This window comes from Thermobia domestica, chromosome 11, assembly GCF_964235325.1.
Source record: "Thermobia domestica chromosome 11, izTheDome1.hap1.1, whole genome shotgun sequence".
Lineage (NCBI taxonomy): Eukaryota > Metazoa > Arthropoda > Insecta > Zygentoma > Lepismatidae > Thermobia > Thermobia domestica.
Genome location: NC_137464.1, coordinates 200,430,858 through 200,457,846, shown reverse-complemented (window position 1 = coordinate 200,457,846; position 26,989 = coordinate 200,430,858). Strand labels below are relative to the sequence as shown.

General features: G+C 35.4%; 1 protein-coding gene across 1 annotated transcript in view; it reads right to left on the bottom strand.

Annotated features, from left to right (window-relative positions):
- Positions 1–26,989, bottom strand: part of frj (membrane bound O-acyltransferase domain containing farjavit) — a 100,558-nt gene that overhangs the window by 27,164 nt on the left and 46,405 nt on the right. Inside the window, exons 3-6 of the mRNA XM_081731518.1 lie at positions 25,104–25,266; positions 20,030–20,181; positions 13,596–13,807; positions 5,022–5,201 (exon numbers count right to left, since the gene is read on the bottom strand). Coding sequence (XP_081587644.1) covers positions 5,022–5,201; positions 13,596–13,807; positions 20,030–20,181; positions 25,104–25,266 — 707 coding nt within the window. The remainder of the gene's footprint in view (positions 1–5,021; positions 5,202–13,595; positions 13,808–20,029; positions 20,182–25,103; positions 25,267–26,989) is intronic.

Genomic DNA, 26,989 nt, shown 5'->3' with positions numbered 1-26,989 from the left:
TGAATAAATGAGTTTATGACAATTTTAGATTTACATATATATATATATATATATATACCACTAATTTTAGGAAAGACAATAAATTCAACACATCCATTTTAGGATCAAACTTTTATATTCACAGTAAGTCAGCCCATATGTACAGAATTAAAGCTAACGTGTGAATTAACCTTTCCCTGAAAGCGTATAGATTAGTTACTATCTACCTTAAACCTACTTTAGAAAAGCGGAAAAATACAGGTTCTAAAAATATACAAACATAATAAAGACATCTGAAAAACAAAAGATAGCCTTTTTTTTTCCTTTATGAGCGACCCTTTCATACAGATTGCAGGGAGTGGCTCAGAAATATGGCTTAAAAGTAATACTAAAAGCTTCGTTGAATTTAGAAAAGAATTTCAAAAAATTTAACAGTTATTACGCCAATACTTTAAATGCATCAACTCCTTATCTGACAATTTGTCACTATCATAAAACTTCAGAACCAAAATCTTGCAGTTTCTGAGTTATGAAAATATTTAGCTTCTACTGAATACACCATCAATAAGACGCAAATGCTTCATAGGACAAACTCGCAAATTGAAAGGCTGGCTGACTTTCGAATCTCTCTCTCACATCGATCCAAAGCGCCTGAATTAAATCTCAATCAAAGTTCATTGGACAATAGCAGGAATCACATAATTGAACTTTTAACTTTACAAAAAAAAAAAAAAAAAAAAAAAAAAAACTGCTAATCATTAATAGACTAGTTGAACGCAAACCATTGTCAATAGATAAATAAAAACTTTTTGTAATTGCATTCGTAAATTATCATACATGCAGTAAACATTTACTCTAGCAATAGGTTACTATTAAGAGAAAAACTGGGAAGACCGCATTCAAAATATAAAATACAAAGAACAATGCACGCAAAACATTAATCTTCAACAGTAGGTTTAACTATCGTGTACGCAAAATTTGCGAAATCGCAATCTTAATAATTCACAAACAATTATACCGATTCATAGCTCGACAACATTTTTCCAATAACTGTGTGACACTATAGACAGTTCGTCCACATAATAAGACTATTTAATTTTATTTCAAGATTTTGATTGTATTTAGTGAACGTGAACATCCTATTACCAAGTTAGTGCGTGAATACAGCATAAATCTAAGTAAATATTGGAAAATTTCCAGATATGGAGATAAATAACATAAGATGTAGACAAAATGTAGTTCTTTGACTAAGGGAAAAGGATTTGGCAAAAGCTCCAGTAATTAAATAAGTGCTGAAATAACTGTTCCACAAAATAAGGAATATACTCAAAAAGACATGTTCTTTACATTTCTTTATAATATATAACAGTGTATTAAGCAAAAATGAAGACTTTAACATTTTATACTTATTTTCCTACCCAAGAAGCATTTCTGAAAACAAATTTTACATCAAAGAATGGGATTATAGCTACGCAGAATCAACACGGAAAATTCTGTATGAGATTACTAACTTGTAAATGAAACACGCAATTTTACGACCTTAATAGAACCGAATGTCAGACGTAGTGACGAGAGTAAGGACCTTCTATCTAGTAGTGATACAATCGTACAACATGTACACTTCTGTTCAAAACAGTTGTCGCATGTATTTAGAAATTAAATAAATAGAGATAAATCTCTTTCTCATTAGAAAAAAATTCACCCATATTCTTGGAAATGTGCAGAAGAAACATGTATTTCCAAAACATATTTCAAGAAAAAACTAAGCTAGTTAAATTAAAAAGAAATTTCTGAAACATTTATCGATATATACCAAGTCCCTTTTCGTAAACGTGAAAAAAACACTGCGAAATTCACAAAGAGAGAGGGAATATAATATTTTATTAGACATAAAACGTAAATCTGTCATAATGTTACTTATTACAAACCTGGAACAGTCCTACATGCAAAACGAAGTTATCAGGCAATTTTTGTTAGTGACTCTTATATGCGTTTACGAAAACAGGACTCCAACACAACTTCGTAGAGTAGTTGGTTAGCGTGTAACCTCCAGTTGTTTCACTTTCTTCAATGATCATCAGTTCAAGGCCCATTGTGTGCAGTAAAGTTTTTTTTTTTTTTTTTTAAGTTTGTTTCTGTCATTTTGTTAAACAACAAATTTTTGTTCCAAAAATTTCTTAATATTATTCGCTTCATTCTAGTTTATTTGGATGTTTGCAAATAATTCAAAATTATGTCTTTAAAATATATTATAATTGTTATCAAGAATTTTATAAGAAAGAAATTTTCATTTCGGTCATTGTCACAACCTGAAAAGGAAACTTTTAAAAAATTTAAATTTTAATTAACATGCTACCAAATTTTAACGAAACATTACTAAAATAAAACATTCACAACGAATAGTCTCTGAAGCTAACATGTCAAAAATGGGCAGAAATAATGAAAGTATGCTATTAATTGTTGATTAAAGATACAGTAGGAATAGGTCTGAAAGTGCAGTAGAAAACACACGGTTTGCTTCATGAAAATGAACAACATAGAAAATAGACAACAGGAAATAGAAAACATAGAAACTTAGAAATTTTCAGAATTCTCTTTTAATAGCTTATTTTTTAATATTTTCTTGAAACATTTTTTAGAAATATTTGTTCCCTTCTTCTGCACATTTTCAAGAAGATGTATGAACTTTTCCTTCATGAAAAAGAGAATTGTTTCTATTTATGTAACTTTTAAAGACAAGTGACAATTATTGAGTATAGGAATATACTATTGAACACAAAATGGGAACATGAGAATGCTTCTTAATTTTATTACTTGAATATTTAAATATGAAAAGTTATTTAAAAAAACACACAACCACAGAAAACACAAATCACATGTTTTCTTAAAATAATATTTTAATATTCAAATATTCAGGAATCAACTTACGAGCCATTTTTCAAATAACTATACTAAACGTACCTTAACCCATTGCAGTTAAGTAAAACTGAAAAATGAAATATAAGTAATTGAAATTCAGTTTAACACCCGGGACACTTGCAAATAAAATTCGAGCTATTAAGAAAAAGATGCTTATTTAAAGTAACGTTATTTATTAGGAGTGAGAACGGGTTTAGTAAGCTCTGTCTCTTTTCTCAGTTCGCGATTCTTCATGCAATGTGCTTCTCACATCTCACATGGTACGTGTACCTTGGTACGTGTAACAAGGAAATGAAAGTAATATATATATTGAAGTATTCGACAGCAGTTTAAACAAATTTTCCCAACTGAGAACGATGACTGAGCTCATGTCATACGTATCGGAAATTGCAACAGTTTTCAAAGCAGTTGCCAACTGAGAACGATAACCGTGTTCACTGAAACAATTTTGGTTCTCAATAAATAATACAACGTCACGTTAAATAAGCATCCTTTTTCTTAATTTAAAACCATGCAACAAATATATGTATGTTTCCTGATTATCATACTAGAGATAGTTACAAAGACTTGTTATGGCATTATTTAAGAAGAAAATGTCTTATTAAGGATGTACTGGAGGTAAAATGAAAACTGCAAACGATGAACAAGATTTAAGGCAATTCTTGCTTGAAAAGGATCGTAGAAAGTGGCCTGTAGTAATGATAATTCAACACCAAATGCATCATCCGCACCATCCTTACCAAGGAGATTCCACCCACCACGATCGCTCATGCTCGATGTAGTGGCCACCGGTATGGACCATTCAAAATTCGCAGTTTCAACTGCAGCAGACTTTGTTGCAGTTGGACCAGGGGTATATTGTCCCACTTCTGCTTGTAGGCCTTCCACAGGGTACTTACAATATACGACCCCGACGTCGGATCCATTTCAGAAGCCTGAAAGCTCAGTAATCAATGCGCTAAGCATCTGGACTCTTAAACCAAATATACTCAAACGGAATAGCATGGATGCCGGTTGCAATTGCGATGCAACAGATAGAAAGTCAGCGATAGTTTGGTCGTGTGGTTTGAAGCTTTGTACTGGTAGATTTCCACACGATAGTGTCGTCGACATACAATGCTGGTAATTTGTCAGTGTAAACTGGAGACAGGACATGTTCTTGGTAATAAGCAGCATTTATTTTGACATTTTTCTTTTAACCCTGTGAATATTGAGCTTCCCTCTGCAGCAAAAACCAATAACAACTATAAAAGCTTTCGACAGTCTTTCTTTGCATTGATGTACAAAGTTACATCGGTCATTTCTCATGATCATCTCTGTACATGATGATTCAAACTTTCTACTCACTTCGTCCACTGTCACAACAAATTTCCAGGTCTCATTAGCTAGGTGGCGTTCATACAGTCTTCTATCCTTGCTCTTTCGTTTAACGCATCCACGCTGGCCTCGCAGGCAGTTTGCAGCCTTAACCTGTAATGGATTGCATGACTCACGGTTGATTGGGCCATAACACGCAATCTCACAAGCCGCTATTGTCCTGATCATCTTCAGCATGGGTTTTATGAGTTTCATTCACGCCCTCTTCGCATATAACTTCATGGTTGATGAGGGTTGTGTAAGAGGATGCTGTGCATAACGTTTGATTATAACATTACAAGTAGCCCCGTCTATCACAAAGCCAATGTTCCGACACCGTTCTGCTACGCGAAAAATGCTACAAGCTTGCATGGGAAATGGCCATCATATACCCTTCTCAAAGGCTATATTTTTTCAGTGGTATTTTGCCCATTGCATCTTCACTATACTACAGAACAGCTGACAGGATTATAGACACTTGGAGTTTTGATGCTATGTAAAACCGTTTTGATAGGTATTGCCGTTGATTGGATTGCATTTCAGTTTAGTGTCTCTTTCAGCTGCCGCCATTAACGTGGAATCCGAACCACATGCGCTCCCGCCGAAAACCAACTCGGGTCTCCCACACCAAAGACGCTTACGCTATACAAATAACCACAAGGCAACTCAGGAGTTGCTTTGTACAAGTTATTCAGATGGAAACGAATCAGTCTCTCTGTACTTTTTTTTTTTTTTTTAATTAATAAAATAAAAAATGTCAGTCTTACCTCAACGACTTCATACGAGAACGTTTGTATACGTTCACAGCCAACCAATACTGTACAGTCATATTCCAACACTTCATAGCATCTCGGAATGTTGTCACAAAATCTGCACCCCAAGGATCCACATTATGAATAGTTTCAAAGTCATAAGGTTCATTCTGCAGTCTTTTCGAATCGGAATTTCTACAGAAAGGAAAGAAAATAATAAATACATATATAATTTGTATTATATTATATTTTATTTATTTATTTTATCTCGAAGTCCAATCTAAGTTACGGCCTACTGTTACAATTTCTTACCATTCCGCATCATTATCAGATAATTTATAATTGTCAGGCAATATCTACGAATGGAATTACGACTTCTGCATGTACAAGAAGTCCTGATTGAATGACTGAACGACACCCAGACCACGCAGCTTAAGCTAAAAACTTGATATTTGGACAGTACATACAACTTGTGACGTAAGGTACCACTAAGGAAGGATTTTTGGAAATATGACGTGGAAGGGGGTTAAGTGGGGACAACAACTATTATAAAATGTCCATATCTCTGAATTTCTTAAGGTTAAAATATAAAATTTGATATTTGGACATTTCATTTAAAACAATTAGAAATGTATTTCAGAGTTTATTTTATTTTATTTTTTTTAAATTTTAGCTTAAAGGTAAGTCCACGTGAAAGAAATGAAATGGAAATTGCAATTATTAAAATAAGATATCCCAGCTCGTGCCAAGTGGGCTTTGTGGTAGACAAACACCGTGTGTGTGGGTATTCTCAGAGTTCTCCCTTTTCCTCCCACTTTCTTCATTCCACCATTTTCATTCATCATCACCGTCTCTTTTAGCATAACTGGCATAACCGTGGGACGTAAAACTCAAAAGATTTCATTTCATTTTTTAAAATAAGATGTGAATATCCGAATTCTTTAAGGTTAGGTATTTGGAGTTTCCTTTTAAAATAATTTAACAAATAATTAGGTATTTGGAGTTTTACATATATATATATTTGACCTTAAGAGGAAGAAAAAAAGATGGAAGATACTTCATAAGATGCTGCTACTTTGGAATTCCTTAAGTTTAGAGAAATGGAATTTGGTATTGAGACTCTTCAGACTGACACACCTTTTCATTTAAAATGATTTAACAAGTGTTTCAGTGAAGAAAAAGAAGAGAGTGGTTCATTAAGATGACCATCCGAGATGTTCGAATTTCATGGTAGAGTTCGAATTCAGACGAATTCTGTATGATAGACACTGAAGAAGGAACACAAAATACTGCCCGCAGTGACACGTCGAAGCATTTACTAGTTACTAATAAAAATATTTCAGATCTGTATCATTACTACTGTATTAGAAGCCATCATCATTTTGTACCATCTCAATGCAGGTACCTAATCCTCATGCTGGAATACACGAATCTTCAGAATGAATAAAGTAAGAAAAAGAAAGGAGTAAATACGAAAAAATAATAAGTGGCAAAATCTAGCAAAGTCATAAGTTGCCATATTAGATAGTAATTACTATGAGTAGGGCTGGATCCAGGATTCTCTGAGGGGGGTGCACCAATAACTACCAGTACATTTGAATTAAATTTGAATTTTTTAAATGCTTTTAGGCATCTGTGATGTCAATGAAGAATTCCCATGGAAATGTTAAGTGTCTGCTCTCGATGAATTATTTTCCTACAACCTCCAGAAAATCGACTTAAACTATTGATTTTGCAAAACTCACTGCTAGCTTCTCACTTTAGGTAGTTTATATTTACAACGAAGGAGGGTGCACATGCACCTTTGCACCTCCCTAAATCCGGCCCTGAGTATGAGTACTAATTTCTCGTAATAAATTGGATGATTTTTTTATAAAAAAAAAGAACGAAAAAAAAACTCGTTCTTCCAATGTTATATGTTGTCAAGAATATGAAAAGTTAGTTTTTAAAGCATCCTCGTATGAAAACTATGGAACTAGCTGTCTCAGTTATAAGATCTACAATAATACTTTTAACACAAATACAATCTGGCTTTTCCTGATAAAGATTAACTGACATTCAACACTAACATCGTACACTGTTTCTATATTTATATTTATACGTTGTGAGTCAATATATGTAGTGATCACTAACGTTCCAATATTACTGATTTGTATTTTCTGTGAAGTTTATTATTAGTTATATATATAATTGTGAAGTGTGTAGGAGTGAAAGGCATGGCAACAATATTGGCTGCCAAAAACATAATAAGAATATAACAATCCTTTTAGAATTCGAAGGGCACATATTATATGACTATTAGTTAATGTACAATAATGGTTAAAAACGCTGAACTTAAGTTAAAAAAAAAAAAAAAAAAAAAAAAAACATTCATTGATATTTCTTATGCTCAGGAACCGTAAATGGGGCTTTCTGCGTCAACTGCTTACAGGAAATAATCTTAAAATAAGTATTAATAATTAAAAAAAAAATACAAAGACGCAGACGTTGACAAAATATATGTATAATGAAATAAACGACTTTTAAATTTACATCATTAATATTTTTACATATCTTCTTATCCTGCCTCCTTTTCACTTTCAACTTGTCATCTCAGTTCTATGGTCAAATTTGTGTATCTTCGCGCAATGTTTGAGGTATTGGTAAAATGAATACCTCAAACGTGTACAACACACTGTCTGTTTCAGTCGCCGTTCATGTCTGTGACTTAGAAACGCGAAGTAGAAAGTCTGGTTTGGGATGAAAAAGATGAGGACCTCCCTAAATACGATTCAACTGTTTCGTAGTTCTACCATATTCGAGTTCACGAAATACAACAATAATAGAGTACAAGATAGCCAATTGAAAATATACAACATATACAAATAATAGATTTTTTTAAAATTTTTTTTGAGTTTTACGTCCCACGGTTATGCCGGCTAGGCTAAAGGAGATTGTGATGATGAGAAATAAATGAAATGGTGGAATGAAGAAAGTGGAAGAAAACGGGAGAATCCCGGGGAAACCCACGCACACTGTGTTTGTCCACCACAAAGTTCACTTGGCGGGAGCAGGGTTTGAACCCAGGTCTACATGTACCAGAATGAACGCTCTACCACTGAGCCACCGCGGCCCCTACAAATAATAGAAATGAGCTGAAGAGAATTTTGGTAAGAACATACATATATTGGGTCAAAAGTTCGTAACAATTACAAATAACATAACAATGTAAGTAATTAAGATTTTAACAGTCACTTTATTTTATTTATTTTTTATACACCTTTGACGAGATCTTTAAAAAAAGAAAAAAGAACAGAGACTGTACTTCGTGGGAGTCATCTTCAACTGCTTAACATATTTCTTTGAAATTACATACGTGGTATGATTAGGAAGTTTTAAGACAGGCGCGCCCACTGCTCAAGAGAGTAGATTTACTTCCCGTTAGCATGGAAGTGGTAGCTTGGTGTGACCTTGATAAGTGCTGCTAAAATCACTTCGATATGTTTGTTCAGCACAGCATAGCAACCTTTGAGTGTGAACGTGTGTGGTGTGTATCGTGGCGGATTATTAACTGCGCAAAAAGATGAAAAACCGGAACAACGCGTTTGTGTCAGATTTTGTTTTAAAACTGGGAAACTTCGGAGACTTATGAACTCTTAAAAATAGCTTTTGGAGATAAATGTCTGAACTGGTCAAACGTGTTTATGTGGTTTAACAATGGCCGCGACTAAGTTGAAGATGAACCCCGATCCAGCCGGCCTTCCACGTCAAAACCCGCGGAAAACATTGTGAATGTTTGCGATTTAGTGCACTCGGGCCGTACACTTACAATTAGGAAAATGGCTAACGACCTGAATTTAAGTTTCTACGTGGTTCAGTCAATTTGAACTGACGATTTGAATATGCATCGAGTGTCCGCGAAATTAATTCCGAAATTGTTGTCAGACGGTTGCTTCTGTAACCCCCCTCCCTATTTCCCTGATTTGGCCTCTGCCAACTTCTATCCGTTTCCTAACTTAAAACTGTCGCTGAAAGAGAAGAGATTTGAGTCAATTGATGACATCCAGGCAAATACGGAGAGTTCTCCACACCCTTACGAAAGATGATTTTCAGAAAGCAAATGAAATGAAATGTAATCTGTAAGTTTAACGTCCCACGGTTATGCCGGTTAGGCTAAAGGAGACGGTGATAATGAGAAATGAGTGAATGGTGAAATGAAGAAAGTGGGAGGAAACGGGAGAACCCCGAGAAAACCCACGAGCACGATGTTTGTCCACCACAAAGTCCACACGGCGCGAGCTGGGATCGAACCAGGGACCCCAAGTACCGGAGGTGAACGCTCTACCACTGACCCACCGTGAATTTTCAGAAAGCTTCCAGGCGTGGAAACAGTATTGGGATCGATGTGTTCAGGCAGCAAGGGACTACTTTGAATGCAATCCATCACAATAGCCTGTAAGTATTGCCATTTTTAAATTACAAGTCCAGTCTTAAAACTTACCAATTACATCATGTTTTATCAAAATATTTCGTTGAACGCTATTTGTACGTTAAGACTAGAAGTCTTTTAGTAACTTTTTTATTTCCTTTTATTAATCCAATGTATATTTTTATATATATTTCTTTCTTTTTTTTACATCCTTCTTTTACAACATCAATTACTAACAACTGTAGCTACTTAATTATGTTTATACACAATCTCATTACAAGCAAATTAAATATTCAACCAAAATCGAAGTAGGCTGCTTTTTATTAACATTAATTAGCTTTAGCACAGTGTTGTTTTATAGAAGATACAATAGCTTCTAAAGATGTAAAAGTTAAAGTACGTTAAAAAAAACTATTTGACAGGATTTCATAACACACGATCTATATTTGGTTTTCTCGGACCTGTAGTTAGTTATTACCTAACAGAATTCACCTTCTGAAGAAATTCTTTTCTTACTAGAATTTAGAAAAATCCACATTTCAAATTACTATATTAAAAGTTCATATCGGAATGCCTAATGTGACTGCTAGAAGGACAGTTCCTTTCCACTCCTCGAGCTCTTTAGAAATTTGAGGTGTAATCTATCACTCACGTTCAAAAATTACTTTCCCAGTCCTAAAACTCTCTAGCAAGTCACAGTGCAATCCATCATTCATATTCAAAAATTACTTCTAAAAAAAGATATATCTTAGATAGACACTACTTTTCTTTCAATTTTATTGTTTGACTTATGTACTGAAGAAATCCGTTGGTTATATTTTTACTAGAAATTCTACCTTCCTGAAGAATCCAACTTAATACTGCTTTGCAACTTGAAATAACTAAATTTACGTTTAATTAACGTTGAGAATATCTTCTGGATTACTTATTTATTAAAGTCGATTTTACAACAGATGATCTTAGTTGATATCAAGAAATCGTAATTATATACATTTTTCAAACGTTTTTTTCTTTTATCTTCTACATTGGGCTTGTGCACGGAAAGTGAAGTATTTTTCGCCCATTTAAACTATCATCGTAGGTATTAACTAGTGAAACATCAATGAAATCAAAAGGGGGAGAAAACGGGAAAATCCTGAGAAAATCCCTGCACACGGTGTTTGTCCACCACGAAGCTCACTTAGTGCGAGCTGGGATCGAACCAAGGACCCCATGTACCACAGGTAAACGCTCTACCACTGAGCCACTGTGGCCCCATAAATCAAATCGTGTTTTATTTAATTTCTTTCATGTTTCAATTTTCCAGATGTCAAAGTTGTAGTGTGTACCTGTCCGTGTGGTGGTGCATTACATGCTGATACTGCACAACTATACTATTGTGTGTCTCATAAGGCTGGAAGCATTGGGAAAAACCGGGTTTCTTCCCTCACTTTATGAGATTTCCCACAGTTTGAGTAATATTTCTACGAGCTGACGAAGACATTAAAGTAATTCTTGTGGAAATCGCCAAAAAAAGTCAATCAACTGCATCCAAATCGATTCTTTGCCACTCACAATTGCGTAAAAACAATGCATCCAATCAAGAAAACGTAATCTGTTGTAGATAAACTCCACAACGGACCAACAAGAACATTAGCGATGAGCAAACAATTTGTACTATCCTAGTTGTACAAATCCTGGGTTTCACGTCAAATTTAGTACAAAAACATTTATTTTCATCATACAGGGTGAGTCAAAAAGGACTTTACAACTTTAAAAGCATATAAAAATGTATTGAAATAGCTTAGAGAATCGATATAGATGTCAATTTGTAGCAAAACACTTCAAGTTTGACTCGCGTAGTACGCAGCGTGTTTGATTCGTTTTGTTATTTCCTGTAATCATGCAATCATTTCCAACAGCTGTTCAGCGCAGATTTCGTACGGAAGAAGGTAAGGAACACCCAAGCAGACCTACAATTTACAGTTGGCACAAGAAGTTTGTTGAGACTGGTTGATGCTGCTGTTGAAGAACAGGTTAGGGAAAGTTTTGCCCGTAGTCCCAAAAAATCAATGTGGCGTGCGTCTCGCAAGACAGGCATTGAACAAAAGACAGTTTGGCGAGTGCTACCTAAACGTTTACACTTGAAACCATACTGATTGATTTTTTTAATTTCTCAGATAGACGAAGACGAACAACAGCAAGACGTGACCTATTCTACCAGCAAGACGGCGCACCGCCTCATTTCCTCAAGGAAGTTTGAGATGTCCTTGATATTTGCTTGCCACCTCGGTGGATTGGCCGTGCAGGTCCAATTGCATGGCCACCACGCTCCCCAGACGTGACACCTATGGATTTCTTCCTGTGGGATTTTGTCAAAGATTGAGTGTATGCTCCACCCCTATCAGACATCTTGCAGCCCTGAGAAATCGCATCTACGCTGCCGTTGCAAAAGTTAAGCCCTATCAGCTGGAACGAGTGTGGGAAGAAATTAAGAGTTCCTGTGGGATGTTTGTCGCATCACCAACAACAGTCACATCGAACCAAAATGACACTTTGATATTAAACTTGAAGTGTTTTGCTACAAATTGACACCTCTCTCGTTCCTGTAAGTAATCGTAATATATTTCTATATGCTTTCAAACTTGTGAAGTCCTTTTTGACTCACTCTATGCTCTTGTAACCTTCCGGTTCCTTGTCTTTGTATCAAGGGTGTCCTTTGGGGAGGACGCGGGAGGTAACTTCTCTGCGAGTTTCAGAAATACATATTTTTTTTTCAATCAAGTGTATAGTAACATCTATCTACTAAAATGCTACAGTACCAATTAAGAGCGACCGAGCTCTAACCTATAACCTTAGCTTTCAAACCTTTAATTTACGGTTATTTGTGATTTCACATTTATAACAAAGACAAATATTTTTAAAAGAGTGTACTTTAAATAAATTACTTAAAGAAATATTTTTCACCAAGTTTATCCTTTTAAATTATTGTTCAAAGGCCTTTGCCTTTAATAAGCCTTCTTCGAAATAAATGCAAATGAATTGTGCTGCCATCTTTGGAGCTCTTTTAAACTACGTTTATGTTTGTGTCCAATCCTTTCGACAATGAGATCTCGGAAACTACAGGCTCTAGAAAGATGACGTTTTCACTGATCGATTGCAAATTTCATGTAGATTGTCCAGTTCTAATTGAGTATTTAAAAAGCATGGGCACTATTTCTTTATTACATTTTTACGGGTACATTGGAAGTGTTGAAATTAAAAAAAAAAAATAATAATAAAATAAAAATAAAGCATCACATCCTAAGCATTATACATTCCAACACCACAATGTTGTATATAGGGGTTGTATATGTCTCAGGCGTTTGTTTCATGGCCAAATAATAATGGAAAAGGGAGGATAACCATTTCTCCAGTCTAAAATGAACCTTCTTTTTTTGGGGGGGGAGTGTTTTGTCCAATGAACACCATATATAACTGACATTATAATTAATTGTGTATTTGCTTATTACATACTGCATGCAAGAAGAAAGAAAACACTGGTCATACATGAATTAGAAACTCCCAACCGGAAGAAGGCTCAAATCTTGCAAACGGTGCGAGATATTGAGAAAAAATAATTGAAAAAAGTCTCCCCTTTATGATACCTCTTGGCTTTTTTTAATCAATACGTCTTTCACTTGTGTCTGTAAAGGGACATGTACAGATGTTGTAAGGAATGAGACGGAGATTTATGCTCATATGCGAATTATGCGCTGTGTAGAGAACGCAGGTTCAGCTAGTACTAATTAAAAAAAAAAAAAAAAAAAAAAAAACTTATGTTTGTGGAATCTTGCCACCTCCCAAAGCAAAGTCTGAAATGATGCTCTGCTTTGTATCTCCTTGACAATATTCAAAGCATGACAGCAAAAATTTGAGGTGAAAAAACTGATAATCAGAAGATGTGAAAGTTTAATATTGACTTGCATCAGATCTAACGATAGTTAAGAATTGAGTGTTATCTGAACAACGAGTATTAGAAGGTAAGTTTGGGTCACAGTTGAAAATACTTTCAATACCTGGCTACAGTAAATAAATAAGAATTACTGAAATGATCATTTGCAGCAGCTTCTGAAATTTCTTTTGGGTTAAAATTTCACACATGTTGTTTCTCTTTAGCCACTAACTAATTCCTACTGATAATGTACTTTAACGCAACTTACATTTCTTGAAGCACTTCATATTTGGTTGGACCCTTTCCTGATTTTGGAGTTGAAGCCACTGGATATGCCCCGAGTCCTGCCATAACACAGCTGCACTCCGAAAGTACAAATCCTGTATAGATTCTCATTCGGAAGTTGAAAAACATTGGCTGCATATACCATACACGGTACAAGAACGAAGTCTCACTGAAAAATTCTTCCGACTCTGCGTACTGGAAGAGGAAGATTAATATACATTTGTTTTCCTAATATAACGATTATAATTCGATTAAATATTTCTAACATAATTTTGCACATCTATAAAGAAGAAGAAAGAGGAGGAATGGAAAAGGTTATACAACAGGGTTCCCACAGACTTTTGTAAATTGTTTTCCTTGACTTTCACTGACAAACACCTACAAAAGTTTAAAATTTTTACATGACAAAAGCTTGTTTAATTTTGTGACTTTTTCGTAACTCCAGTAGTTTAGTTATATACCTAAACTTACGGTAGAACACTTAACTTTCTATAAAATGACTCGGCCTCGGAAACATGCGTGACCAAATATATATATATAAAAACAGGTCGAATTGACAACCTCCTGTTTTTGAAGTCGGTTAAAAAGACTTCGCTCGGAAGATTAGAAGCGCCACACACTGTCTACATTAAGGAATTCAAGATGCTAAAGCTCAATTGATTTCAGATTTAAGAACCTAACCACGAATCATGGCACAACACACCTTGATATATCTTAATGCATCTCTGAACTATTATTCTATATTGTTGTGTTGCATGATCTCTAAGCTCCAAATAATCTTACTGCTTCAAAGTTGCCTTTATCATCAAGGAAGACTAGTTTCTTTCCCCCGATATTCCATGGTTTTCCAGGTCTATGAAAACCCTGTACAACTCAGAATTTCACAGTATGTCAACATCACTAAATGGATGAATGGAAAAGGTTGTGTAACTGAACTTCCTCACGTATAAATGGGTGCATGAAGAAGAATCCCTGCAAGTTTCTCGGACCAATCATCTATAGTGGCATGGATGATCTCAATGAGTATCATCCTCGCTGCCTTGATGACATTTGCCTTAAGATGGTCCAAACTACAGTAAGGTTTACTGCAGGTCTTCCTGTCAAGAAGATTCTATAAGCAATAGTCCAGCGGCCTAAGGTACGGACTGCATATGGTTAATCCTCAGCAGTAATAAATGTAGGAATTATCCCACAGTTACTGCTGTGTCGTACGTGCCTTGTGGGAAGGAGCTAAGTTTTGTTGGAATATCCACGGCTTCCCAGCAAATACCATATTGTTCAAAGCTCTCACGACATCTCCAGGACACTCCGTTGGTAGGTCGCTGATGCTGGATGATGACCTCTCTGGACCCGTGGTGTTGACTCCTTCGCTTCTACATTTTGTCACGCTGTTTGTTAAATTTACCTCCTACAGTGAAATTTTTTTCATCTGTGAAAAGGACATTTTCATGTCCATTGTTTGCACGCCACTAAAGAAGTCGTTTTGCTCTATGATGCCTGATGGTTCCAAGCCTGTCATTCAAGCAATGGCCTGTGTTCCAACAATAGGCTCTCATATTATTAAAATCATCTCTGGTGACTCGCAACATTATTCGTGTCGAAATCCGGCAAACTTTTCTGTTTCAGGATTGGATTCCATCGTATGTGTTCTCGCACTGCTTTCACCACCTTTGGTATCCGTGCTGACCTTGGACGTACGAATTTTGACCGATCATTGATACAGGAAAGTTCACGGACTCTTGCGATGGCGTGATAATCTTAACGTTATGTTCAGTGGTTGCAGAAAGTCCGTTTTTCTTCCTTTTTTTTAAACCACCACAGTGCAATTACATCAACCCTGTTCTCCCTGCCGCCCCATTCCATCTTTATAATTGAGATTTCTTCTCCGACTGACTCATTTCATTGTCAGATGTTCTCTTATATCATGAACACACTATTACGCCACTTATACTCTCCTATGTGGTAGCTGCGGGAACATTTTCCTTCTACAACGCAATTTATGGCAGAACTAGGTATAAATGGGTGAATGGCAGGGTGGGCTAAACCAGGGTCCATCAAACTCTGGAAAATATTATGTAGCTAAGAACTTCACAGTATGTAAGAGTCACTGACTAGATGAATGGAGAAGATTGCGTAACTTAGAACTCACAGTACGTAAACGTCACTGAATATATTATGCATTATAAAATCAATTGTTTAAGATAGACGGGGCACGTTTACTTGCAAGCTCCAGGAAACAAACTTTTGAGTAAATTCAGAACAAGACAGGATAATATAAAGCAAGATCTTAAGGGAATTGAGTAGTAATTCTTACTGGATTGGATTAACAATGAAAGGATTTAATTAAAACTTTTTATTTCTGCAGTAAAGAATTTCTGCGTTTCTTAAACCCGTAGTTAGTTATGAAGAACCATAAATATAAATTAAAATTCCTGAGTCAATCCCTTAAAAAAAAACAGCCTTAAAATTTAACAATATTAAGATAGACATTGACAAAATGTATATGATCAAATAGCCAATTTCTAAATTTACATTATTGACATTTTCATGTTTTTTGACGCTGTATAATTATGCATTCGAGTATCCCATAAGGTTGGGAATAACTGGATTTCCTTCTTCCCTTACTTTAGGGGGTATCACCATAACTTAAGCAATGGTGCAAGCATTAAAGAACGAATTCAAGTGATCTTTTCTGTTGAAATTTGGCGAAGAAGTTACTCAATTGGAGCATACTTAAGTATCCCAAATATTAGCGTAATGACTTTAAGATATTCAGTACAAAGAGTGTGAAAGTAACCATGGTACGTCCAGTAACTTTAACTTTAAGGTACGTTTCCATATTGTACTAAAACACAATAACATACTGAGGATGCTATGTGATAATATGTATTTAAAAAACAATCACAACAATTTCAACACAATAACTGTGTCCCATCAGACTTCCACTCCTTATAGCTGCTTGGGAGTTGGTCATCTCTTACATACTCTCCGGAGATCAACTTTTAATTAGGCTCCGCTCTTCATTAAAAAGTAACACTTATGTTTTTCACTGTCACTTTTTAGCCATTCACGTGTCCAATTAAAAGATTACTTTTTTGTTGGATACATTCTGTCCTCTAATTATCTTTGTTATTCTCCTTATTAATTTGTTCTTTTTCTTTCTTCTTCCTTTCCATTTTTTCTTTAAGTGGAATCTTCTCCCACTCTTTATTTATCGCGCACCTTGTCTCCTGCCTTCATTGGCTTCTTTCCATTTTCTCACCAATGTTCTGTTCTCTGCTTCTATGACCTCTGCTCCTTCCACCCTATCATGTGATTTGTTTCTTTCTGATGCTTATATATTGCATTGTTGTCCCTTTTCAATCTTACGTCATCCTTGTGCTGTTTTCCTTTCTTCCATCTCCCTTTTTGTTTCTCGTATGTAAATTTTGTTACACTCCGCGCATCCTACTCTATATATTACTCCCCTTTTATCTTTGTCCGCCATTGCTTTTCTATTGGTTTTTCTGACTACTTCAATTATTCTGCTTCCTCCTTTCCTGTATGTCCTAAGTCCTGCTTTCCGAAGTATTCTCTTTATCTTCTCTGTTTCTTTCCCTAGGCTTTCTATACCAAACCATATTTTGTTCTTGTCTTCTTCCTTCCTTTTTCTTACTGTTTCTTCTTACTCTATCCTCTTCGTTCTATCCATTTCTTCTCAGTTGTATCCAGAACTTCTTTAAATATATTTTCCTCTGTTCTTCATCTGTGTTTAGGTCTCCTATTCTTTCCTCCATGCTTTTTATGAAATTCTCCATATCCACATCACTTCTTTTGTGGCAATACACTCCCGCTGCACACACTTTTTGGTACCAAGATGTAATAAACTCTCCTCCTACCGACTTCTTTATTGGGATATCTAAATAGTTTTATCTCCTTGTCTCCTTCTATTTCATTCTCTAGTCTAATCCCTTTCTTTTCAATTTCCACGTATCTTACGAATTTCTCCAGCTGCCTTTTCGTTCCCTTCCATATTCCTAAACAGTCATCTATATAACGGCAAAACAGAAGCAGTCTTTCTCCTCCTTTTTCTATTGTCTCCTTCTCCCATCCATTCATTATTATATGTGATAGTATATAAAGTGACCAAACGTGATTTCTTTTACATATTATCACATAGCCTTGCTCAGTGTGTTATGGTATTTTAATATTTTATATATATATATATATATATATATATATATATATATATATATATATCAGAGCTTTCTCCAAGTTTCTACCTTATCCTTGTATCTACTAAATATCCCATTTCAAATTTTTCAAACTAACTTTCATTGTCCTTTACCACTTAAAGAGTCGAATTTAGCTATTGAGATTATCGGGAGAAATTCCTTTCTTTTCTATGACATATAAGTATCAGATTTGGCTTTAAAATATGTATTCCGTTTATATGCTTTCATATAATGAACTCGTATGTTGTTTACATAAAATAAACTATCTCTAGGTATAACAACAGTAGTATGCTGTGAAATAATTTCACAGATGAGCATTTTCTCCACAAGCTCAACCTTACACCGTACAAGAACACTTCAATCTCGTGAAGATGCTCCCTACGGTTGTTTACGTCGACATGAATCTACGGTGATTTACAAGGTTTAAAGATAATTCTTCAACCTCTTAAGGTTCATATACTATTACATACTTTATATCAATCGCAGATAAAATGAAATGAAATCTTTGAGTTTTACGTCCCACGTTTATGCCGGTTAGGCTAAAGGAGACGGTGATGATGAGTAATGAATGAAATGGTGGAATGAAAAAAGTGGGAGGAAACGGGAGAACACCGAGGAAACCCACGCACATTGTGTTGTCCACCACAAAGTTCACTTGGCGGGGGCTGGGATCGAACCTGGGACACCAAGCACCAGAGGTGAACGCTCTACCACTGAGCCACCGCGGCCCACAATCGCAGATAAAATTTGTGACTTTGTAATGAGAATATCTGAATTCTGTGAGGTTCTTCACATCCATGACTCTTTACACAGATATCACGCAGATTCAAAAAGGCTGATGGTGTGGGAAACACGGATTCGATTCCCGACGCAAGCTCATTGGTTCGGATCCTACGTTAAAACTGTAGGTTCACGTCTCATATTGTCTCACTGCTGAACGGGATGCTAAACTCACATCAAATAAAAGAGAAAAACAAAAAAACTTATGACTGCCATATTTACCCGATCATGTACACACTTTTCAAAAAACAAAACTTTTTCCTGGTTCAAAAAAGGTTCCTACGCATAGAACGGTGTCGTTAACACGGTCGCTAAAGTAGATAACACCCTTTATAGACGTAATAGAAAAACGTTCCGAAAAATATTGCCAGAAGCAGCCACAAGGAAGTTACTGCCATTGTGTAGACAGAGTGCTGCAACATCAGTGGATTTCTCCTAATTATAGTTGATTTTAGTTTTTATGAAAAAAATGCAAATTTTACATTTTTATTGTTTGAATATAGCAGATATTTTAAGTATTCATAGCAAGACAAATATATTCTTTACATAACAAACATATCAATTTAGTAAATTCATTAGCATTTAGCAACCTTTATTAGCATACAACACGAAAATTTATTCTTATGCTTTAATTGCTTCATTAATGATTTTTATTATTATTATTTCCGGCAGAGCAGCTTATAATCGAGTAAATATAAAACGCTGATATCAATCAATCAATCAATAATACATGAGGTTGCTCACCTATGACTGCGTACGTTGATGTCGATTATTAATGCTCTCCCTGCTGGTCTTGTAGCTAGCGCCTGTGACTTTGGTGCGCGTGGTCTCGGGTTCGATTTCCCGTGAGAAGTATAAAAATTTAATTTCACATTTACTTTCATTAATTACACATCTCTCTCAACCATAGGACTAAACTTTTTTTTTTTTAATTTTGTCAATCACTGGTAATATTATCTCTTTCTTAACTTAACACGGAACTATGGTTTCCAACGTTCATATGAAGCATATCTAAAAAGATCATTCCTTAATTTCGTGAAGATGCTCCCCGATGATTGTCTTAAAAATTTAAGACGTAAACAATAGTGAAAGGGTTTGTAGCCAGAACTCGCAAATCTTTTCGTCTGTACTTGCGAATAATAACTTCACTTGCTCTCAGTTTAAGCTACCTCATGACCCTTACAACTTTAAAACACTGCTTGCCCTCTAACTTCACCTATTGACAATGAGGACAAGAAAGTTGAGGTCCGACTGTTATAAATTGTATTATGTTGATTCATCTCTAATATCTGTAACTACTAGTATATACAAACATATATGAATCTATCTATTCACCTCTCTCTCTCTCTCTCTCTCTCTCTCTCTCTCTATATATATATATATATATATATATATATATATATATATATATATATAAACTTACCTTCAACGGGTACAAATACTCCGAAAGCAAATACAAACCAGCATACATTGGAACATACTTAAGTCTCTGGATCGTAGGCGTAATACAATCAACATACTCGGCATAAGGAGTGTGAAAGTAATCATGGTACGTCCGGTACCTGTAATAAGGACCTGCAAAAATGACAGCATTATCAATATTGTTACGGATCCAATATACATAAATTTCAATTCTTATGATTTACATATAGACATTGTACGTCCTTTTAACCAGAAGAGACCTGGGTCTGTTTTTAAGTTTGCAGATGGACCGTTAATTAGGGAAGAAAAGGTGAATGAGAGTAAAGGATACGCTTAATAAATAACAATATTATATTCAACTTAGTATTCAAAAATGGTAAATTCTTCTTTATATAATTTCGATCTCTATGGTGACCTCCTTAATGTTAACTCTAGTCGCTCTTCTTTCCTTAAATATTCATTCTCAACGATAAATTTTCTGATCTATTTGAAGAACACAGACCAGTAAACTCCATAAATCTGTAGTATCACTTAAGATCCTCGCATCTCCTGACTTATAGAAACTTGTTTTTGAATACTGAACATTTTAGCTTAAGAATCCCACTGACAGAATTTAAGAAACTATTTATAAATAATTGAAAATATATTTTCTTTCTACTAACGATACTACAAACTTAAAGGATTTTCGGATGATTCTGTATTCTTCAAATCTTTTAGAAAAATCCTCTTCAAGGATGAATACATGAGATAAGAGCGACCAAAGTTAATGTTACTAAGGAAGGGCCCAATGAGGGCCAAAAATTATATAAAGAATTATTTTTTATATACAAGATGAGTATTTGTTATTCAATTATAGATATGTATCCTACAGTATCTATTAATAAGTGATCTTAAAGACACTATTGTAGTTAATAAATTTTTAGCCTTGTAATTACTAAATGGTATACTTCTGGTCACAGAAACCTTCTGCCTTTCACAGTCTGTCCCTCCTTAAAAAAAAAAATATGACCCTAAAGTTTATTCAAGGAACATTCAGTACCTCATGTAAACAAATACACGTGGTGATTGTTTGATTTTATTGGTTCGAGAGCCTTAGAACACCCATGCGGCAAAAGAAAATAGTCCTTGCTTATAAGGCTCATTACCAGAATTACCTAGAATTAGACAACAGAAACAACACTTTATCTAAGAACTAAATTGAATTACTGCAATAAAAGAGAATACGCATGCATTGAAAGTGGTTTTGACCCAACTTTAGCGCGAATCACAGTTAACAATATGGTCACATGCGGGGAATAAGTAAAACATCGACAGGGTAAAAGCACGTGCTTTTCGAAAGAAGCGCTAACCGATAGCCAATCATCCGATGACTGGCGGAGTAATACCATTCTGCAATGTTTACATCAGGATCAGAAGGTTCGTTGAATGAACTTTAGATCCTTACGAATTTCCTTAGGTCTGATTGTGTTAAAATATCTTTACTACTGTTTTTATTTATTACTTTTTTTAAAAAATCATATATGTAGTTTATCTAGCAGTAGCCCATCACTTCGAGTCTTATGATAACATTTGTCTGTTTGTTTCGGTATTTCCATACAAAATTTTGAACACAGAAGTCAATATATGTTTGACAGACAAATATATCCTAAATTTCTTTAAAAAAGAAATATTCTGGACCAGTTCCAAGTTTCTTGATCCAGTTTCCTTGTTAGGAATTACGCTGATTTTGTTAGTGATGATTTAAGTAGATGGCCCTAGAGCCTCTCCGGAACTATATCTCCCTTCATGCTCAATGGAGTTATCTGAGCTCCTTCGTGGCTAAGTGGTTAGCATACGCGTCTTTGGCGTGGAAGACCCGGGTTCGATTCCCGGCGGGAGATCATGTGGTTCGGATTCCATGTTAATCAGTAGGTCTCATCTCTTACACCTTTGCTGCTGAAAGGGACGTAAAAACTCCAAATCAACTCAATGGCGTTACCAGTTACAGTACTTTCTACCTCTCGTGCACTGAAAGTATTCCCTTCGAGAAAAAAAAATGAAATCAAAGCTGCATTTGGCAGTTCATTTAACTCCTGTTACAAGATTTCCATAAAAGCTTTGTTGGTAGGATACACTTAGTCGAGCTGGATTTTGTTCTTTGCTTTTTTTTTTTTTTTTTTTTTTTTTTTTAACATATTCATACATGGAATGCTTTCTACCATCTTCACTTAGTATTCATTCAACTTTAATCAAAGATGGAAAGAAAATTTATAATTACGTAAAATGATGATTTACAGTATATGTGTAAGATGCTTTACGCATAGGTGTACTCCCAACTTCCCCTTGTAACTATATCCAGCGACAAACATTATTCTCTTCGTAGACTTTTCTTGGCACTGTTAGTATATTTCGGTACGTTTCGTATCAGAGGTGTCACAGTATACAGTTCCCCAAGTGTTACCATTACGTGAGATAAATGTAGGCTTAATCCAATGTGACAATCAGCTTCCAATTTGACTCAGAGTATTCCGAACAGTTTGTGTAACGTTCAGCAATGTAGCGAAGGGAGAGGTTGTGAACCTGGCCCTTATGTACCGGTATGTACAGCAAACTAAGACGGCTACGGATGACGTGGCTAACAACGGACTGCGCCAGATTTATCGGTAATCTCTGGATAATGTTTTGTTGCGATGGTGAAGTCTCCTAGCTACTAGTCAACCACGTCTATAAAGCACCTCAGGGGACACTTTAGCTGATGAATGAGCCCCTTTAGTTGCTGACCGTATCTGCATGGGCCTCATTTGCCTGGGCACGATACCTCTTGTTGTGGTCCCCCAAATACGGTGGCTGGCTTTAGTCATTTTCCCGACACTGTTTCATTATTCGGTTGTACGAAAACTGTGCACGGTAAAGAGCAATTCCCAACAACAGTTCATTTTGGAGACCTATTACACTAATACCAACACGATATTCTAGCATTTTCAAGCTGAGAGACCACACTGATTACGACGGCAGTTTAATACTTCTGGCGCAATTACTCAGGTGGCAACAGTACCACCAAATAGCTTGAATATAAACAATATACGTTCTGTAATACAAACTGTAGCTATCCAGAATCCGTAGAAAAGTTATACAAGTCACAAAAAATTGAGTATTTAATAGTTTAATATACTCGTATATGATTTAATGAGCTATATTACATAGCTACGGAAAGTTTTGTTATATCCATGCATATTCTTTGCAACAAAACGCAGATTTTTTGTAAAAAGAATAAAATAATTGTTGGTAGACAGGATTCGAACTACATGGTAAAGTGAACATTTGAACACAGATTCATGTCGCTAACCGCTCCACCACGCATGACTTCGTTCTTCTTCTTTGTGTATGTTACTGACCTGATGATCCTGCGAATTCTACAGGTTTGAATTATAAATCACCCAGTGTGCCAGGTCTTTGACTTTTATCTATCATTTTTAGTCATTTTTTATGACTGTTTTCTACAGACTGATTGTATATTTAATTGGAGGCAATGTCCAGGTAGGCTATGTCTCTTGTAAGACTACACATGCTACTCTGTTGGAGAATGGAGGGAAGTAAATTATCCGAGGGATGTAAGGATGTAGTTTATATTTTATTTTATTTATTTGTTTTTTAACTTAGACCCTGGAAGGCAGTCAAGGTTATTGTCACTAGAAATGTACAACAATGCGTATATATATAGAAAATATGCGGAACAGATTAGTGGTGGCTGTAGCGCATTGACACTTATCAATTGCAAAGACAGGAGACTTATTCTTCTTTACAGTTAATTTTAGCTCCAGAATCCCAGGTGCCAGGTCGCTATGGAAACTAGAAATAAAGAGCCCTGTGCCTTGCTTTTCTCTTGACATTAGTATTCGCAATTTTTACCTGCTAGTAAGTTCTGATTTTCGTGTGCTTTGATAGATTAATAATAAGTTAAAATAAATTCGTTATAAATTTTTCAGTTTATTCTGAACCTCAAATATATTTAATTCCGACTAAGCTCTACCGCGATTTTTTTTTTTTTTTTTTTTTTTTTTTAGTTTAACGTCCCACAATTATGCTCCAAGGCTAAGAAAAACGGTGATGAAGATAATGAACGAAATGGTGGAATAAGGGAAGTAGATGGAAACGAGAGGGCTCCGAAAAAAAAAAAAAAAAAACACGTACACACTGTCAACCACAAAGCTCACTTGGCGCAAGCTGGGATCAAACCAGGAACCCCCCGCACACAGGTTTCGTTCTATTACTGAGCTATCACGGCCCCGCCATGGACTTTGGAGAAGTAAAACAAATTATTCTTTATGAATAGTATAAATTCAAACGCAAGGAGATGAAGTTAAAACGAGCTTTTCAGGAAAGCTGTGACAAACAAAAAACAGATTTCCGGTTTTCGACAAGTTGCTTCGCATTGTGTAACGTTTACACGCGTCATCTATTTCTTATGAGAGATGGTTTAGTTTAATGAACCTAAGACAGTAAAGCATAATCTGAGATCATCAATGGGGTCGGACAAGCTGAATAACAGAGTGTTTATTAGCATGAATGCTCCATCATTAGAAGATTTTGATCAATCGAGAACAGTGAACAATTGGTATTTCAGTGCTCAAACTACAACACACCTACATGGACATAAAACACACTACTGCTTTGCAAAACTTCACCAATACTACATTCAATTGCTGTTATCTTCTAGGGATGGCCTGTACACTAACGTAAACTTACACTTCTTACACCAATAACTACACGAAATATACAGTACTAAGTATAACAATGGATTTGTATTATTGCGGCGTCTGGTTTTTAAAGTCGGCTACCGGGTCAGAAGGCAATTTTCCGAGTCCCAATTATTAGTGCAGAACGCAAATTTCTACCTGAATACTCAACAATGGATTTGAAATAAACAAAAAAATTTGCACTAACCTTTACGAAAAATTGAAAACAGAAGTTGAAGCGAAATTTTAAAGAAAATATTACATAACTTTTTGCTGTAAGTTGATATTTTATTATTTTTATTTATTTTTTCGTGAAGTCGCAAATTATATCATAGATATCATATGTAAATGGAAACTTACCTGTTAAAGCACCTATGTAACAAAATGAATAATGGAAGATATCCACAAAGGTAGGATTCACTTCTTCATATTGTTTTTCCACTAAATCAACTTTGTTATCGGTCTCCTTTAATTTTCTTTTAGTTTCCGCCGTATCATGAACCTCGAAGGCTAATCCAACCAGCTGTCAATATACAAAAATATTATATCGTTACATCAATAAACAAATGTCTAATATGAACTCCTTCGGGACTATATGGTTAACGTACACGTCTTCACCGCAGAAAACTTGAGTTCGAGTCCTGGCGCAAGCTCATGTAGTTCAGATTTTACATTAAGCTGTAGGTTCACGTTTCATATAGTCTCGTGAGAGCAGCAATACGTTTTTCTGTTCCTTTCCAATCTGTATTGATTTTATAATTTCTTTGGAAAATGCAGGGAAACAATATACTATAATTGAATGCGTTCTATTTGGATTAAAAGATCTTTTTCACAATAACTAAAGGTATTACTTTAATGATATAACTGATCATACTGTGCTTATGTATATATTCAAGCGAAATGATTTCAAGATCTGCCCCTACTCTCTTAATTCTTCAAAGAACAATGGAAATTAAGTCTTAAGAACTCACATTCTGATTGTCCTTATCTAATTAGGATTAGAATTTAGATTTCTGGAATTTTGGCATCTATGGCCATGTTAGCCCGTCACGTATGAGGGATGACGTCCCTCGGCGATCACACTATCCGGGCAAAAAGAAGGAAGAAAGGATTGGGGAAGGAAGGAAGTGGCCTGGGACCTATATGGTAGGTACCACCCCGACATTTGACTGGTGTGAATGAGGAAAACCCAGGAAAACCTCATTCAGGATGGCTGGCCTGAAAAAGCTTGTTACACTTTTTCGACCGAGTGCCCTCACCGGCCTTAACTAACTACACTAAAACACAAGTCATGGTAAGAAATATAATGGGGTAACTAATACAAGGTTCTATCACTCAAACTGACCAAAACTATAAAATACATTAATCAAAAAACTGAGTAGGTCAACTGTCAACGAAGAAGTTCATAGAATGAAACTAATAGCAATACTGAACACCAACTCCCCCCTCCCCTCCCATCGATCTCATTATCTAAAATCACAGAATCATGGAAACATTCGGTTTATTAAAATATCTAGAGATTTCTATTTGCAATATTAACGAAGTCAAAATCGGGAGCAGGACGTTTGGGCGCGGCCATTTGGGCGCAGGCGCAGCCGTTTGGGCACAAAACAGTTCACGATGAGCTGCTTCGGTGTGGTGGTTCGTTCTTGACTGGTCATTGAGAACTCTTGTTATACTATCATACAGATTCCATATCCTTATTCAAAATAATGCTATTCTTCTTATGCCACCCAATCGTATCGTTCCTTTACGTTATATATATATATATATATATATCATAAAGGACAAATATTTGTTTTGGGATGTCACAGGCAGCCTACAGTAAACTTTATTTTGCCTATTCTTCCTATTTCAATGTATATCTAGTGCCTATAAGTGCCTATTTTTATGAAATCTGAAATAACTTTCTATTAGTACAATAGTATATCAACTATCCGGCTTAATGGGCGGATCATATAAAACAAAAAAACATTCAATAAATACTTACTTCCTGAACCACCCATAGCATTAAAAACACCATTTTTATTTCAAAACCAGCTCTTATTCGTTTCTTCTGACCTCTTGGTACAGGCCAGAACTTAATAAACACTTCTTATGTTTTGTACCACGCATTTTAATAATCTTATATATAAAAGAGAACGTACAAAATCCTTTGTTCCCTCATCACGCTAATACGGCTGAACCAATTTCTTTTATTTTTGGGGGGTTATTAGGATTTGGACCCTAGATGGTTTTTATCATAT